Genomic DNA, 19,723 nt, shown 5'->3' with positions numbered 1-19,723 from the left:
AACAGCCTCCAAAGCCAAAAACTATTAGGTCAAGGAAAAAAATATTTTAAAATTACTTTTACATGACCTAACACAGGAAACAAAGTTATTGGAGAAACTGTAGACATATGGGAATATTTTGTAGACAACAGAATTATCGATATTGTTGTTGAGAACACTTATAAATATATCGCTTCTGTCAAAGAAAACGATTCAAGCAGAAGGGATGCCAATGCTACGGATATATTTGAAATATGTGCTTTGCTTGGACTCTTGTACTTATCTGCGGCGGACAGAACTGTGAAGATTTTTGGATGAAGGACGACTATGGTGTTGGAATGTTTTATCTTACAGTTTCCCTACAATGATTTAAATTTCTTCTGTGTTGTATTCACATTAACGATAAACAGACACATCTTGCACGAAAAAAGATCGACAAAAACATCGTGCTAGAATATTAATTTTTTTGTCGCTTTAGCGGATTTCGCGACTATACAACAGTACGGTGCTGAAATAAAGGGGACGGGGACAGACATAAAAAGTGTATATATAAAATAATAAATTAATAAATAAATAAAATTAATAACAGGGGGACTAAAAGTATAAATAGTGTATATACATTTTAAAAATGAACTACAAACACAGCCATAACGAAGTAGAGGTAACATCCAGATAGCACACATCAGCACCCATACCGAAGTGGTAATGGTTATTTGGTCAGTAACCCTTAACTTAGCATGGGCTAGATTCTATGGAAAAAAATCGATTTCTCGTAGAAATTCGAGGAGGCTGTTTGTATTTTATCCTATTAAGGCATTTCTAAAATTTTGCAGCCCATACTTAGTTCTAATCTGGGTGAGCCCTGGACAGTCGTTCAGTATGTGGTAGATTGAAATAGGGATACGGTGACAAAATTCACAGTGATCAGGCGGGCTCGAAGTCGTCAAGTGACCGTGCAAGAAACAACAGTGGCCTCATCTTAGCTGATTCAAAGTTACGGCATAGGAAGGAACGCGAAGAGCCGAGAAAAAATCAGCTTTAACCTCAAAGAGCCTGCTATACCTCGTTCTCTCTGAAACAAGAAACAAAAGGGATAAGGTCAGTATGGACACAAACATCCGTGATGGGAAGGGGAGAGCAGGCTGCCGATTTAACCACACTTTCCGCGCTTTCATTTCCCGCTATACCAACGTGAGAAGGGATCTACAGTAAAATTTGTCCTGATCCCATTCAGATAGAGGGTATGGATGATTGACAGTGAGTCAGTGACCAGAGGATGGTTGACCTTCTGTTCCAGGAAACATTCGAGAGCATTTCAGGAGTCAGTCAGGATTAGCCATTCTTTGAAGGATTGTGTTGTGATGTCTATGTGCAGTATTTTGAATGGCATCTAAGGATTTGAGGTAAGCTGGAGCAACAGCGGCAAAGAGTAGGGAGCCATAGTCTAGCTCAGGGAGGATTATGGATGAACATATTTTAAGAATTGTTTTGTAGGAATGTTCGTCTGGTCGGTCGGAATGTGTGGCTGTCGATGCGATTGTTTGTCCGATCGCTACTATTTTGTGGATGGAATTGGCACGGGAACTGAAAACATTGGTTGAATAAAAACTTGTTTATTTCTATATTGAATGATAAATGTGGTCGGCGGGACAACTGACAGTATATTAGTTTAGGTAAGGGAAGTACGATAGGGCTGTGGAATTGGTACTGTCACAAGGGGGTAGAGAAAAGAAAAGAAAGCGACGTGGTGGTCTCTTATAGCCGAGAACCGCATGGTACCAATCTACCAGCGTTGCCAATCTTTGAACTTGCTGTAGGTGAATGCGTGGTGGCCTAAAGGGTGGTAACGGTCGCTACAGTTTCCTGGTCTTAACTGCATTTTCCTGGATTCCTGCATTTTCAAGTGGCCCTCTTCATATTAAAACAAGGTTTGGTTTATAGTTTTGTTACAATCTCATACTAAAAAAAATCAAAAATTAAAAATTTTTCTACATGGTCATACAGACTTGTCTCAAATATTTACGTGACTAGTGCAAGGATAATTATGTTTGATGATATTCTGATGCTCTTCAAACCAAAATCAAAAAGGTTTTTGGTTGTGTGTATGGGCGCATTATCATTTTGGAATATGTCAGTATTGGGCAGTAATATGCCAGTCATATTAAGAAGTTGAGAATGTTGACATGTAATCTGGACAGTGATGTGAATGAAAGAACAAGCTGAATACCACGATATTGCCCAAATCATACTGAAACCTCCACCATCATCGACTGTAGGAAACATGCAGCCTGGATCGTAAGTTTCATTTGGGGTTCTCAATATATACACTCGGCTGTTTGTTGGAAAACATGTAATGGATGATTCCACGTGTCCAAGTTTTATGATCGTTACACCACCCCTTCGCAGCTTACAGAAATAGTATTACTCAAGTGAGTCATGGGTTCTGCTCTTTCCACAATAGTTTTTAGTTTTCGTTAGCCTCTATCACATAACTTTGAGTTTCGCCCACTATTTCTCTTAGCCAATGATGTTTTACAATATTTTGTGTATATTTTATTACCATATACCCTTAAATATCCTCCCATTATTTATATGGAAGCAGTAATACAACAACAATATACAACAAGCAGCAATATACAACAATATGTACTATTTTGCATGATGTTAACGATTTTGTCTGTCGCCTGTACGCCTACAAATATATAATAAACATACGGATCTCAGATATTGCAGAAGACTTACAGTAATACAATTATGGTTTTAGATGCAAAGTGGCAAACGCTCATCGACCAAAACGGCACATCATTGATTTGTATTTGAAATTTATATTTATAATAAGGAATTGGAACTGATTCGTTACAAAGTCTTGTTGGGAATATATCAAAAAATTTTTTTGATAAATTTGAGTCAACAGGCTCAATAGATGGAACAATACCATATAGAAGATTGTGTTGGTGATAAATCACAAACATTTCAAATATCGTAATATAATTCTAGAATAAGTAAATCAACAGCAAGTAATATAAAAATATATATTTAAAATTGTTAACTATTTCAAAAAAAATATTATATTTCAATAAATAAAACACATAATAGCTATATCAAAACTATATTTAACTTAAAACTAGAAAAAAACTATAGTACACATAATAACAAGTTATAGTACACAGAAATAAATAATTTTCTAATCCTAACCTTTTATACAGATCTATATATTGGTAATTGTGTAGATGTTTTACGAGCAACATTGTGATAGTTGTTTTGTGAAAAGCGAGCAAGGACAATATCGCATAGTGTAGGTCACGTTCCTGGTTATTTTACAACAAAAACTAAATTCAGGATTTACAGGGAAGTCTACGATTTCAGCTGGGTTATAGAAGACTGCCTAAATATGAAGACACTTTGCAGCATATTACAATGGTTATTCAATGTAAATTTTGGAGAAACACCTATTTTGTCCCAGTGGTTGTTTATGCGATGTCCTGTTATCTCCAACTTTACATATGAACAACCACTGGTGAAAATCAATCAATCTTTTTCTCGTTATTCGGACATATCTCGCCAGTCCTTTGGTAAGATTTCTCGTCAATAAATAAGTGGGAGAACTCGGATTTCTTCTGAGCATAATTTACAAAATTGTCTGTAAAATTGTTATAAATTAAATACATTTATGTTTCGGGGTAATTATTTCCTTACCATAAGTTACAAAACCAAGTTGATGTCGATCGACTTGATCGAATATTTCCATAGCATTTTCTCGACTTAATCCCATGGTTTGGCACAAGGCTTTACAGACGTTCTCTGCTGTTAGTTTTCCATTATGATTTGTATCATATAACTTAAAAATAAATAAAGGTTATATTAAAACAAAATATGATGCAAGTACATTATAAGAATTATTTTAAAATTATACTAAATAAGACGTAGGTTAAATTATTGATTATTGATATTGGAAATATCTACTTAACCATTTAGATTGATGTAGATAACATGTTGTCTCATACAGCAGTGGAAACTCTTCCGCATTCAGCTAAAACTAACGTCATAGCTATATTAGATGCTTGCATGTACTCTGACCAGTTTTTCATTTTTATTGAGAAAAATAAATACATTGGGTACAATGTAAACGCTCATCGTACGTACAACTTTTTCACATCTTTCTGGCAATATGGAGATACAGTGTCAAAAGAACGATATTAATTTGATCGCGATCCATTTTCACAGTACTTCTGCCATGCTGCATCGATTTGAATAAGAGATAATTAGAAGGAGCTATGTCCGTTGAGTACGCTGAGTGTAGCAGAACTTCCTATTTTAGCTAGCAGTAAATCTTAACTAAACCTTAGCTAACCTTAAAAATTCTTGCAACAGGTGGCCAAGCTCTGTCACACAAGATGATGACTACGATTTTTACTCGCTATTGCTGGATTTTTTTGCAACAATACGGTTAGTTTGTTCAACTGATATCTCTAGATGTCTGAGGTAACAATATCAGTCAGCATTAGCAGCACTACGCCTTGCCAATTCCATCATATACATAAAATCCTACTGTGAAGCCATATATATTACCTACTTAACTATAGGTGGGTTGTTCACCATGAGTGGACTAACCCATCACTTTTTTCGCTTGGGCTTGTCATAGTAGATCCACTTTTCATCGTTAGTTTCAATACGCCACAGACAACTTTTTAGCTGACAAGTTAATACTTACGCGAAGTTGAAACAGTTTGAAATAGAATTTCAATAACTTCGTGTGGTAGCCCTTTCCCCTTCTCTTGGATCTTTCCCAGTGCATGTAAATGCCTGGAAAGATACATCAACTGCTAATCTGACTGCAAGATGTTTGAGAGTTTGTAATTCTTAGTTTTCAAACTTTTTTTGCTCCTTTATTCTATTATTTGTCATCGAAATCAAGAGTTCCATTTTTAAATCATTGAAACTAAACCGAAAATTGGAATATAACAGAGCAGTTTCGCCTTGAGTGTTTAAGTTATATTTCTTCGTTTCATGTTTTTTTCGAATCAAACAAATATAAGTAATGAATGGCGAAAAATGACAATCCTATGTTTACAGTCCGCATATACCATATAACTCAACAACACGCTATGGAGAACTATTATTTAGATGGTTTAACAGTTGTTTACATTGGTTCCTCACGTTTTAACTAATGCATATGTTGTTGATCATAATACATGCAAGTACCTAATATAATATCCCCCTTACCATATAATTGTAGCTATTTTTCAAATTTGAGAAAGAAAAGAGATTCTTATCATAGTTTAGTTTGGTAAACTAAGTAAGTAGTTTTATTGAATATGAAATTTATGAATTAATTTAAAGATGAATTTAATATGAAAATTCTGAATATTTGTAATAATTTTTCTATTTCCAATAATTGTAGTTTGACCCTTAAATTTAGTTAATAGGATAATACACCTTCAATGGTTTCACCTATATGTGTACAATAATAACTTTATCTCACCTTAAAAGCTATCCTAATCACATCCAATGGAGATTTGTTGTTTTCTGTTGCCAACACTCCAAGGAGATAATCGCGAATGTCTATGAATCCTACATTATTCTTGTCATAGATTCTGAAAAGTTGTAATGCTACTTGTTCATTTTCTTGTAACCTTAATAGATCTACAAATTCTATAAAGGTTATTCTACTGCAATCTCGACAGATGAAACTGCTCGCTTCTAAAAGCTTCTCTTCAGTGTGAGTATTATCCAGGCTAAAATAAAAATATCATATCAATATTACTTCAATAAACATTATAATAATTTTCTAAATATATGAGCGAACATTTCAGAGAATTCCAAGCAATGAAATTGTTAAAATAAAATGAACATGTAATCAAATCGGTCTCTATTATCGATTCTATTTTTAACAGTTTAATTTTAAATTTGTGGAAATATTTATATTGATAGAAAGCATATTGAATCGAAACTGATGGTGTCATTATTTTATATGAAAACAAGCACATACATATTAATAGGTTGATAAATTGACCCGGATATAACAAAATACTATGTGTGCTACCCTCTTTGAATATATTTATTTTACCTAGTTTGATTAATTGGAAAGTAATTAAATGCTTTTTTCTATCGTAGGTGTTATTAGGTTCTTTTAGTTAATATCTGATGACTTAATTAAGCTAGATAATTAATATAAATGTAATAACTATTTACACATTTTATTTCAGGATTTAAGATGACTTGTTTATTATATCTCATGAACTTCTTTAAAATCAATATCTTTGCAACAACTTTTAAATTGACAGGTGGACTGGATCTGTGTTCACTTCAAAAAATATAGGATAAAGCAAAGTAAAAATCTGTTTTAATCTAATATTAATTTTCACTACAAAAGCACAACTGTTATTATTTTCAATTATCGACAATTTTAAAATGCGCTTGTTTTAAAATGAAACAGCTTATAACTTAATCACATTATGTATTTACATAATAAACTAGGTTAATTATGTTTTCATTGATTGTCTCATAATATATAGAAACATAATTAGTTCAGAAATATGATATATTAAACTCTTCATCGCATCCAATATATTTTTGCTTCTTTGACGTTAACTATAATTAATTTAATAAATAATTGGCGATGAAATGGCGCAATATATTTCCCATGATTAGAATTCTTATCTCTATCCTATAATCCATGAGTAAACATGAAATATTGAGAAAATGATAGTTCGTTTCATAATGTTATAGACATACAACTGTAAAGTGGTCCTAAAGACATACATATCTAGGTGTTATTCATTATGAGTTCCTTTCCCTGGGCCAAATCGTAAACAAGTATTATTTGAGAGTTATGCTTCGCTTGCGTGAAGATATTTGTTTTAAGGCGCCTGATCAACCAACAGACTTTTTCATTAAAAATTCAATTCATTCACCTGATTTATATTCATCTTAATTCTACTTATTCCTTAAATTAAACAAAAGTTCCGTGATAACATTCAATTAACAGTATTAAAAACCTATCAAAGTATTAAAGGTGATTCCACAAACAGTGATCAAAAATTAATTGTATATATCTGACATATTAATTACAATACCATACTTATATTAAAGAAGAAATATGAATATATCTTAGCTTTCGTTTTAGATATGACACTGAATGTCAGTATGCAAACACATAATACATCCTTCAACAAATAAGCAATATTTAACGCAGTGGGAAAAAGCAAAAGTAACAAAATTCATCCACTCACGAAGAAAATATGAAACATCAATCGAAGTTAGGAAAAACATTACAATATAAATATTGACCTATGGCATAATGCCTATTTGGAGATGGCTACGGCAAATCAATTTGAATCAATAATGAAATATCAAATATTTAGGCAGAAGAAAGTGTATTAAAATAATAATGCCAAAAATATTGATATTTTATTCGTAAATTCACAGACAGACTTTCTTTAAAAGTGGAGGGAACAAACGACAAGTATAATAACTATCAGAAAATATGCTTTATCATTAATTTTTATAAGAGAGAGAGAGACACAGACACAGAGAGAGAGAGTGAAAAAAGAAATGAGGAATATAAATCGAATTTTTATATTCAACAATAACTTTTCTTCATCTACTTTAACTTCAGCATGATACGAGAATATATATGTAAAAAAAATTTTGGGTCGGTCTTGTATTATTTCATGTAGCATATAATTAATATTTTTGTCGACAGGACATATTTTACTTAAAATCAATATTATGCGACGGTCGTGCTTGCTATATACCAGCGGCTGCACGTGGTTAAATACTTTGGGGGTGCTCAACGTTAGAAAAAAAAAATTGGGCAAGCAGACTATTACTCACGTCACACCCGCACAACCACTCAGTTTTCTTGCAAGCTTCTGTTTTAAAAGTACGTTTGTATTCACGACTTTTGCATTTTGTTACTTTTGTAATAAATACACTTGGTTTCGGACGCCCAGCACTTTCAATTTTAATTTTTTCTTCCAATGATAGGCAAGACAAATTAACTGTCGTTAAATATTGCACCCTAATGTGTCATTTTATCAAAATTGCCCATTATTATATCCGCGAGGGTACAAGTGCACTGATATCAAGTGAACACGGGCATCATAAAACTTCGACAGCCGCAGTGATCACGGAGTGCGGGCGGCGGAGGATTAACCAATCAGATCTAATATTCCGATTTGAAGTGAACTAAGATCCCGCGACGGGAGCAGAGCAAAGCGAAGGGCTGAATTTCTCACGTTACGCATGATTAGTGTCTTATGAATATGAAGTTTTTTTACGAACTAATTGATGGGTTTGTGCTTTCCGTTTACCGCCAGATAAGAAATTCGTCAGTTTTTGTGTATTAATTTCAACTCTACGATGAATCGTTTTTTAAATAAAAAGAAATATTAAAATAATGACCGGCCAGAATGCAATTAGTTTTTTTTTCAAGAGGAAGCACTAAATTTGATTTTCCTTATTGAGGACCGCCACTGTATATTTACGGGCCAAAATAATCTATGGAATTAATTTATTGTTGGTTTCGCCGCTATCTTTTAACTATGTTGTGGAATAATATAACACTGTAGTCAAATCAGCCGACATAAAACAAAATTGTTAGCACCAGTATAAATAACAATACCTGTAAATGTAAGATGTAATTTAATTCATACAAAATAAATGCAAGAACTCATCTAGTTACTAAGTGATTAACTACTTCAGTGCCCTATTGTGTACTTTTAAAATACTTTTGGATAACATAACAATTCGGTTTTTTATATCGGAACTGTAGAGAGCCGTTGTGTAGTGTATTGCTAGAATATGTATATTTTATCCGAGTTACAGCCATGGATGAACTCCTCACTAACATAACATTTTAAATTCTCATATCAAATACGTTAATTTATTTTTGATTCTACAGGACGCATAAATTAATTTTCGCTATTTATAATTGAGTACAAATACAGGGTTGCATTAAAAAAGCAAATCGACTAGTAATCCAACGCTGTTAAAACAAAGTTCTTCGATTAATTACCAGTACATATCGCTACGTAAAATGAAGAACTGTATGATGATTGGAAATCAAGTTGATTTATGGAGTTATTTCGCATTACAAGATTAAATAAGGTTACAAAATCACAGCTACTGTATAACATGGAAAAAAGAAATTGCTAAGCATTATTCTTAACTTTAATATGCGATATATATACTGACGTATTCATTTGAGATTTTTTATAAATTATTGCCACAAACGTAGTAGTTGAAATCTGTAACGATCCCCTATGACGATTTTGGTTAACCCGTTGCAATATTTCCTTCTTGTACCATTTCGGTTTTCGTTCTTTTTATTGTTATTGCATTTTCAAAAAAATTCACTTAATGATATTAGGAGATGCTATTTTAACCAATGTAGAAAATGTTGAATTAAATAATTAAATAAAAAACTATATATTTTCACAAGATAAATATTCATATGCCATTTATACAAAATTGCTAAAATTTAAATATTATGCTTCAAACAGATTTCCAAACTTATATCTTACAATATAACACTTTTGTATACGATAAGATAAAAGCCTTCTCAGTATGGAAATATCAAGTTAAGAGGCTAGATATGTCGCAAATACCCTACTTCATATTTCCAGAACATCTGCCTTGATTTCGATATAAGCATCTGCAATAAGAAACTCAACAAGTTTTTGCAGGCGAGGATGGGGATTATCAGGTTACGACAAGAAATTATGGAAAAATATGGAAACTAGGATAATGAATGTTTTTTAACAACATTAAAAACATATTATTTCTAGACGAAACGAGGGTTTTCAGTGGAACGTTTTTTTTTTATTTTAAGATTTAAATTCGCACCAGACCAGTACCTGACCTATAGACATGACGACGTGCGCATACAGGCGGTGTTAAAAATATGTTTTTATGCATATTAATTAATGATTCTAAAATAATTTTTTGTGATATATTGATATGTTTGCCGTTTCCGACATCCCTATAGAATCACTCACTAAACACTGACGTAACACGTGGGCTGATCGGGGACTAACACGGAGATGGCACTAGTTTTATAGAATTCACCGCTTTTTCAGTTAGTACTAACCTTCAAAGGGAATCTGTTAAAATTTCATGATTTTCTACTCGTAAGTTTGTGAGTTATTGTGCTTTTTGTACTTGCTTTTGTTATTGTCAAAACAATGGATTAAAATGTTTTAATTTAACACGGCGTCTTGATGGGAAAAAATACCGTTCAAGCGAGGCAACAGCTTGAAAAGCAATATAAGGACTCCGCTCCATTAGAAACAATAATAAAACGCTGCTTTGCTGACTTCAAAAGTGGTCGTAGAGACACCGATGATGCAGAACGCAGTGTACGCCCAAATGAGGTGGTTACACCAGAAAACATAAAAAAATCCACAAAATCTTTTTGAATGACGAAGTTGCGTGGGTTAGCTAACATTGTAAAGATATCAAAAGAATTGGTTTTATGTTGCATGGGCGTTTGACTATGAGAAAGCTCTGTTCAAAATGGATGCCGCGTTTGCTCAATGTTGATAAAAAACAAGAACGTGTTGATGATTCTGAGCAGTGTTTGATCATGTTTAAACGTAATAAACCAAAATTCTTGCGTCGATATGTGACAATGGATGAAAGATGGATCCATCACTTCACTCTGGAATCAAAACGATCGCCATCTGAGTGGACAGCAACTGGTCTTATCGATTTTGAAGCAAAAGATAAATCGTCCTACAAAAGTGGTATTGAAATATTAGAGCGGCACTGGAGTGATTGTGTAGCTCTTTATGGAGATTACGTTGACGAATAAAGCCAATTTTGAAAAAAAAAAAGCGTTTTCTCTGTTACGTCCAGAACTTTTCAACCCATGTGTTAATTGGATTAGTGTGACATTTTGACTTCATGGCGCATTGCTGTATTTTATCCAGAAAATCAATCTCGACCTAAGTATGAAAATGATTGTCGATTACTGTTAACATCTCTATTGTCATTAAGTTTCATTTATTAAGCCCTAAATGAACAATTCCATAAACAAACCTAAATGCGTTACATGGAAACGTGTAGTTGGGCTGTGATACAGGTTATGATTAATTTTGATGTAAAAAAGGAATTTTGTTCGTACTACATACAAACTTATAAAATCATGCAATTATTATTGTAACATTTTCGTCTAGCTGACCGTAACAAGACGTGAAAAAGTCTTGGTTTTCAGAAGAAAAAAGTGTTCATCAGACACGATTAAAAAAAACAAAAAAAAAATGCGAATGAATTAATACATTGTTGCAATATTATTGTAATCGATATATTTAAATTTCTCCGGCTCTTTTGACCTGCATTAACAAACTCATGGATTGAAAAAGGTGTTTTAGCAGAAGTGGATATGTCTGCCACATCAGGAATAGCACCCATAAATTACAAATCAACTACTCTAACAAGTGTATTTAAAGTTCAGGGGTAATAAAAAATAAAACATGTTCAACACTTGTTTTCAATTATCTTAAATCATAAAAGCATGTCTCTATTATCGAACGACAAAACTTATTGAACAACCTACTAAACAAATCAAATATAGATAAAAGCCAGTTATTTAAATGTACCGTGCTAGAAGTGTGTTAACATATGAGAGGCTTTCAGGACACGCCTTTATGAAAGAATAAATAACGTAACTAACGTAATTTGAAAGTTTAACTGTATCTTAAATGTATATTACAGTTAGATATAGTCATATTTTAAATATATTCGAAATTAAATATACTCACCCCAATTTTCGTCTTAATTTTCTTACTTCCACAAGTGAACTAGCAAAGGGCAAATTCATTTCCTTCGCTTTGGTCATCATTCTACAATCAGTGTATGTATAGTCAACTACCGGTATACCAAGAGCTCTAAAAATATTTAAATTAATTAAAAATTATTAGACATAATTTTATTCACATACTTGGCCATTACTGCTCGGACATTATTAGCAAATAATTTTGGATCTCGTTTCTCTTCTTCGCTGGGCCTGTAGACTGGCAGAAACTCAACCTCACAATGACTGGAGGGTTGAGTAAGGGTTAACCAAAGCAATTTTAAACTGAAATAAAATATCCTGCGGTTAGATAGGTGCTATTTAATACTAAAATTCTGAATTTCCAGTTTTGTGAATGGATTTACAATAATAATGTAAATTGTTATATATATAATTGTAATAACATTAATATTTAATGCCATGCTAAGACCTAATTACTTTCTTAGCACTTGGAAAGTGGCTCAAATCATTATGATTCTTAAACCTGAAAAAATCAGAAGACGTCTCTTTTTATCGTCCTATAAGTTTGTTACCTGTGATCTCTAAACTATTCGAAAAATTATACATTAAGAGACTCAAAATAATCGCAGAGGAGAGAATTATTATTCCAGCCTATTAATTTGGCTTCCGTAATAAACACGGAATAATAGAACAAATACATAGAGTAGTCAACCAAAGTAACAGAAACTTAAACGACAAAAAATATTGCTCCGCTGCATTTCTCGATATTTCTCAGGTCTTTGACAAGATGTGGACACTGGACTGCATGTTCTTTTAAATTGAAAAAGCTTTTGCCCCATACGCACTTTCAACTGCTGAAATCGTACCTCGCAGACAGCCATATTATTATCAAGCAGGGTGACGAATACACTCATGTATGTGATATGCTGTAGGTGTATGCTGATAGGGCGTAAATCTGAATTATCATTAGATAACAAGGTTTTGCTGTATAAGTCAATACTTAGGTCCATTTGGATCTATCGAATTGAACTGTGGGGTACTACTAGCAAATCTAACATAGGTATCCTCCAGAGGTTCCAAAATCAAGTGTCGCGAGTGATCGTCGATGTCGATATCCCCATAGAACCTGTAGCGAATTGAGGCATGTCGAATTTTACATCGTGGAATAACGGTCTACAAAATACCCAGAAATATAATCCCAGATGTTGAACACGGGCGGGGTGCCAATTGGAACCCGACACCGAATAGCTGGCGGCAACCCCGAGACGTTTATCTGGGATATTACTGAAGGGTATTTTCGGTCATTCAGTGCTCAACCCTCGTTCGGTTAAGACGTGCCACCATCGACTGCCCAAGCCTCGTCTTCAGGTAACTCCGCTGCCATCCTTTTTATCTTTGTATTTTTCTCATTTTTTATATCAATAATTTATGTCAATAAATAAATAATTTATGTCAATAAATAACGGTCACATCATGTAAACACCACTGTTTCATTTTGTTTTACCTCCATTCACCGAGCCACATCATTTTACCCTAAAGTGGTGACCCCGACGTGATACCGATCGGGAAATCGAACCCGTCTTGCTGATCGTCTCAGTTGTGGAGGGGAATGGGGGTCTGGATTTTGTTGCGTCGCCACGATCACTATTCCGTCATCATCTAGATCGCTTTCTCGTGGTCTGAGGTTGTCGTTGATACAGTATGCTGGTTTCAATCTATCGATCGACACCGGGACTTGTTTTCCTCGCATTAAAAGTATGAAGACTTTTTCACTGCGAGAAATTACTTCGTACGGTCCATCGTAGGGCATTTGCAGTGGCGTTTTGGGGCTGTCGTGACGTACGAAGACGTGCGTAGCTGTGGCAAGGTCTTTGAAGACGAAAATCTTGTTGTCGCCGTGTCTTGTTCCTTCAACTGGTCGCAACAACTCGAATTGCCTTCGTAAATTGCGCACGAACTCGACGGAGTTGTCTACCTCCTTAGCGTTGGTTACCAGGAATTCGCCTGGCAGCCGTAATGGTTCGCCGTAAACCATCTCTGCTGTAGTGGATTGTAGATCCTCCTTCCACGAAGAACGAATGCCCAGCAAGGCGGTTGGGAGGGCTTCCGTCCAGCGGTCAGGTTGGAGGCACTTGATCGCGGATTTTAATTGACGGTGTAGGCGTTCGACCATACCGTTGGCAGCTGGGTGGTAGGCCGTTGTCCGCAGGTGCATAGTTCCCATGAGATGATTAAGGCAACGGAAGAGTCGAGATTCGAATTGTCTGCCCTGATCTGTAGTAATCCGAAGTGGAACACCGAACCGCGCGACCCAGTTGCTGTAGAAGGCCCTTGCTACGGTCTCTGCTTCCTGGTCTGGTAGGGGAATCGCCTCCGGCCACCGAGAGAAACGGTCGACGCACGTCAGGCAATACCTGTAACCTTGGGAATACGGCATTACCACCAAATCTACGTGGACATGTTCGAATCGGCGAGATGGCATTTGAAAGGTGCCGATCGCAGAAGAGACGTGTCTGGTGATCTTAGCTTGCTGGCACTGGATACAAGCGCGAGCCCAGGTGCGACAATCATTATCGATGGATGGCCATACGAACCGTTCCTTCATTAGCCGTACTGATGCTCTGACTCCAGGATGTGACAGCCCATGAATTGCGCTGAAGGCTGCCCTGCGGAAAGCTTTTGTTAGAAATGGTCTAGCGGTTGGTGTCTTGACATCGCAGTATACCGCTGTAGTTGAGCCGGGGATGAGAACTCTTCGCATGTCCAAGCCCGTGTTATCATTTTCCAAATAACTCCGTAACTCCTCGTCTCGTTCCTTGAGGGTCTTCAGGCTGGCGTAGACGCGATCGCAATGTTCGCACATGAACTTCTCCACGAAACCGGGCTTGCCCTCGTCCTCTTCGTTATCCAGGACGGGCATATCGTCGTCTTCATCAAATCCATCGCCATTTACCGAACTGTCGGACCGATTCGAGGGTTGATGTATAGAGACGCGGGGGTCATGCACATTTTGTCGCAGTAGTCGCACTTCTTGGGGAACTCGGTGCCCTTCTGGGCGTAACTAGTGCCGTGTTTGTTCTTCAAGTGTTCCTAACGTATGTGACTACGGATTAGTCACAGAGCAGCTCCAGAAGCTAGGTACCGATTGCAGTCACCGTAGACTCGTCATGTCTTCGCCGAAGTACCAGAATTGCTAACGTCTCGTCGTCGAAGAAAATAAGCTACCACGTCGTCGAACAGTCGATCCTCCCACAGCGTCGATTACGGGAGCCCTGTCTGAAGAATAGCTTGTTTTCAACGTCGTCGATGGACCACATTCAAGTGCCAAAGTGACGATGATGCAACGGTATCTGTAGGGCCGGAAGATATCAACAGCCGTACCAGATCGCAACCGTACCAACCAGAACCGTTCGAACTATCATATTTTTTCAAATCCCATTTTACACAGCACATTTTGTTTGGTATATGTTTTTTTTTTGTATTTGATATTTTTTGCAAACATTGTTGTATTTTTGTTGAAGTAATTTTATGTAAAATTCTGGCAGGGGAGTATTGTAGCGAATTGAGGCATGTCGAATTTTACATCGTGGAATAACGGTCTACAAAATACCCAGAAATATAATCCCAGATGTTGAACACGGGCGGGGTGCCAATTGGAACCCGACACCGAATAGCTGGCGGCAACCCCGAGACGTTTATCTGGGATATTACTGAAGGGTATTTTCGGTCATTCAGTGCTCAACCCTCGTTCGGTTAAGACGTGCCACCATCGACTGCCCAAGCCTCGTCTTCAGGTAACTCCGCTGCCATCCTTTTTATCTTTGTATTTTTCTCATTTTTTATATTGTCAATAAATAACGGTCACATCATGTAAACACCACTGTTTCATTTTGTTTTACCTCCATTCACCGAGCCACATCATTTTACCCTAAAAACCCATAAAGAGTGTAATTTGGATTGTTAGTGCGAAGTTCTCTGAAAGACTATTAGTGCATCCCAATGCACTCGCCAAACAGTTAAATGTGCGCGATGACAGTGCAGTGCGTAGGCTCAAATGCAAACTGCCATACGAACTGATTAATAGAAACATACAGTGAGATATAATAATCTCTAGAATAAGCTAGAATAGTTTTTAGAATAAGTTAGGATATACTTTAAAATAAGTTAGAATAGCATCTAGAATAATATTTAGATTATATAAGTTGTACAGTTATGTTAGGATAGTTATATTATATAACTGAAATTATATAATAATACTTATTGCCCACGGGCAGATTGTTGACGTTCTAGGAGATTAAAAAAAATTATATTAAATTTAAAAAAAATTGTATTAAAAATATTGTGCTTAGACTATTAACTAATCTGTTTTTTAGCATTAAAGACAATACAATCGTTTTCCTTCTTTACTATTGAATTTTTTATTTGCTGTAGCAATTGAAAAATACCTACGGCGGCTAAGGTCTTCAGCATTTAGCTATTTTTAAATTGTTGATAAGTTAATTCATTTATAAAAAAATGTAAAAAAATAAAAAAGTTCTTATTGAAAAAAATATTCAATACACATTAATTAAAATATTTCTGAAAATATGGTGATACCATATCGAAAGAACCATGTTGGTTTGGTAGCAGTTTCATTATCGATCCTTTTTCATACTCCTTCAGCATTTCCAAATCCGACCCCAGCTATTCTGTACCAATCTGAACCATTGAAAATTAGAAATCGTTATGTCGGGTGTATATTTTTCAAGAACAATTACATTACACCACCATAAAACTTTTTTTCCATGTCTGGAAAGCAATGAAACCTCGATGTTGAAACGATTTTAACTAGCATTTTCAGTCAATCCATGTATTTATATAGCCATTTTCCTTCCTTCTAGATATTTCCCATCGTATGTTTCCAGACGTCTGGAAACAATTGATATATCAATTGCTAAGGTTTCTGAAAGTTATTTGAGAGTCTAAGCTAGATTTTCCTCCAATAAGTTTAGTAATCCATTATCTTCGAAGAGGACCGAAATTCTAGGCTATTTTTGTATGTTATTTGTTTGTCACTGATATTAAAGTTACTATTTTTAAATCGTTGAAACCAAAACAGACAGCTATAGGATAGAAGCATCGCCATACACTTTTAATAGTGTCTGATGGGCTTTACCAGAAGATTTTTTCAAATCAAATAGCGAAAGTAATGAACATTGAAAATGCAATTTTAAACCATGTTCCATGATTAGCCTCTCTATACACTTAATAACCCGCTTTAATACACTATCACAATAACAATAAATGGAAAACTCTTATTTGATATAGTGAAATATTAAAACTATTAAATGAACAGTTGGGTTAGGTTAAAAGTTGTTAGCAGGTCAATTGAAAAGTCCCCGGCCTGACATATAGATGACACTACTAGAATTAAATCCATATATTTTTTAGTTAGCCCTAACCCTTAAAAGACGCGTGTATAAATTTGATAGCTGTCGGATCATTAGTTTGTGAATTATCATATTTTGAGTGAAGCAACTTTTGTTTTGTGAAAAAAATTATAAAAATGAATTTCGCGTGTTGATAAAATATTGCTTTTTGAAGGAAAAAAATACAGTTAAAGCAAAAGCAAGTTTCCGGACACTGCCCAAGGAAAATCAACCACCAAGGATTGGTATGCTAAGTTTGGACGTGGTAAAATGAGCACCGAAGATGGTCAACGCAGTCGACGACCAAAAGAGGTTAATATCGACGAAAACATTTAAAAAATCCACAAAATGATTTTGAATGAACGTGTACATCATACGATTCAAGCATATTTGGGTATGAAAAATGTATATGCAAAATGGGTGCCACACGAGTTCACTTTTGACCAAAAACAACGACGAGTTGATGATTCGGAGCAGTGTTTGAAGATGATCAAGCGTAGTCAGAGCTTTTGAGTCGATATGTGATAATGGGTGAAACATGGCTCCATCATTTCACTCCGAAGTCTAATAGACGGTTGTCCGAGTGGAAAACGCAATATTTGGCTGGCAAGTTTGTGGCGTCTGTATTTTCGGATGCCCCTGGAATAATTTTCATTAACTACCTTGAAAAAGGAAGGACCATCCACAGCGACTATTACATAGCGTTATTGAATCATTTGAAGGACGAAATCGCCGAAAAACTGTCGCATTTGAAGAAAAAGAAACTGGTGCTTCACCAAGACAATGCACCATGTCACAAGTCGAATTGCTGCCTCATCCACCGTGTTCTCCAGATCTAGCCCCCAGGTACTATTTCCTGTTCTCAGATCTCAAAAGAATGATTCGCTGGTAAGAAATTTTCGTCGAATGAAGAGGTGATCGCCGAAACTGAAGCTTATTCTGACGCAAAGGACAAATCGTACTACAAAAATGGTATCGAAAAGTTCAATGGTTGCTATAATCAGTGTATCACCCTTGAAGGGAATTATGGGAATAAAAAACTAATTTTGCCAAAAAAAATACGTTTTACTATGATAGGCTGGAGTCTATTCAATTGACCTGCTATAAAGTTTTCATAAGGGCACCGCTGAACAAAATACTTAAAAACAAGGATTTAAATAAAAAACAGGATATGTTACTAAAACCTAAGTATTATGAAATACCCATGTTAAAGAGTATTGTGATAGTTATTTTACAATATTTGATATTGTATGAATATTTTACAATTTTTTCATTCGTGTTACTCTGTAATTATACTATTTCATGATTTAGCACCATTCAGCTTCTATTTATTCTCTAAACTTAAATAAAGAGGACATCGTTTCGAGTCGACAGAAGAGATAAAACTGAATAGAAAGAGTTTTTAAATAAAAAATCCAATTCAAAAACTGTATCAAAGATTCGAAAAAACGTTGACGTGCAATTTATGAAATGTGTAGGATTTAAAACAATAACTTTTAATTTATTTGAAAAATATTTTATTTTAACGGAAATAAGAAGCGATTTGTTGGAACGACTGCCAATCCTATTGTAATATAAACGAAACTCTTATAAACACATCACTCAACTTTGTGAAATTTGTTATCGTTACGTTTAATAATTTTATTCTCTTAAAAGCACTTCTTTTTCTAGTTCTGTATTTTCAATTTACATTTTCATGACTATCCATTTTTCCTTTAAGTGAAAAATAAACTTTACCGTAATATATAGGGCATTTCAATAAGGGTGGGTCAATGTTGAAATGAAATAAAACAAACAAAAGAAATGTGTGTGAAGTGGTCAGTGGAATATATAGGAATATAGCAAACTGGCGCCTGTGTTTTTCATATAAAGATTTTTTGCAGCTTAAATTAGATTGTACAGCCTACCTAAATGACTTCTACAACCGATTCTAAAAAGTATTTAATTATATTCCAAGAACTGAACTTATAATGAAGAAGAGAGCTAATAACTTATATATTCTAGCTGGAAATTCCAATATTCAAGTTTAGCCATAATTGGTTCGAAATAGCTTTAGGAAAGTTTGCTTATGGAGAAATTAATGACAATGGTTTACGCCTCAGGGAATAACATTTTGGTGGGTAATATTGTGTTCCAACACCCTCTGGAGCACCAGCTCAATGTCATTTGATATCCGAGCCAGTGTTCGTTAAGAATATGTCGTCTCGGCATTATTTTCAGAAATAGTAGTGAATTCAAAATGAGAAAAATATTTAAAAAGCGACGACAATATAATGCTGCAAACTTCTTAGTTGCTCTAATATTCGCTTGTGATACGGATGTATATTTTCTGATATAGATATTGAGGCTATGTTCGAAGCCTCAATACCACACGCTATAATGTTTAAGTAATTTACGAAAAGAAGAGAGTAATTAATGAAGAGAAGACCAAATTATTGGCAAATAACGGATCGCCTGCTATTGTACATTTCAATGGCGACGTGTTAGAGAAATAATAGCAGTTCGCTTCTCTAAATAGTTCGTGTGAAATATTAATGCGTTATTCGATTAATATGCGACAATTAGTATACATTTGAGG

The 19,723-nt window shown here is 35.0% G+C and overlaps 1 protein-coding gene across 2 annotated transcripts in view; it reads right to left on the bottom strand.

Annotated features, from left to right (window-relative positions):
* Positions 1 to 3,072: 3,072 nt before the first annotated feature.
* LPCAT (Lysophosphatidylcholine acyltransferase) overlaps positions 3,073 to 19,723 on the bottom strand; it is a 55,116-nt gene continuing 38,465 nt past the window's right edge. For both annotated transcript variants that reach the window (XM_076408012.1, XM_076408013.1), the window contains exons 5-9: positions 11,924 to 12,061; positions 11,745 to 11,870; positions 5,462 to 5,714; positions 3,676 to 3,817; positions 3,073 to 3,619 (exon numbers count right to left, since the gene is read on the bottom strand). In XM_076408012.1, the coding sequence (XP_076264127.1) occupies positions 3,504 to 3,619; positions 3,676 to 3,817; positions 5,462 to 5,714; positions 11,745 to 11,870; positions 11,924 to 12,061 (775 nt within the window). In that variant the 3' untranslated portion in view covers positions 3,073 to 3,503. The remainder of the gene's footprint in view (positions 3,620 to 3,675; positions 3,818 to 5,461; positions 5,715 to 11,744; positions 11,871 to 11,923; positions 12,062 to 19,723) is intronic.

Source organism: Rhynchophorus ferrugineus, unplaced genomic scaffold, assembly GCF_030347505.1.
Source record: "Rhynchophorus ferrugineus isolate W39M unplaced genomic scaffold, kcgeb_rfMv2 rfM6, whole genome shotgun sequence".
Classification (NCBI taxonomy): Eukaryota; Metazoa; Arthropoda; class Insecta; order Coleoptera; family Curculionidae; genus Rhynchophorus; species Rhynchophorus ferrugineus.
The sequence above is the reverse complement of the archived record's forward strand: the minus strand, read 5'-3'. Positions and strand labels throughout refer to the sequence as shown.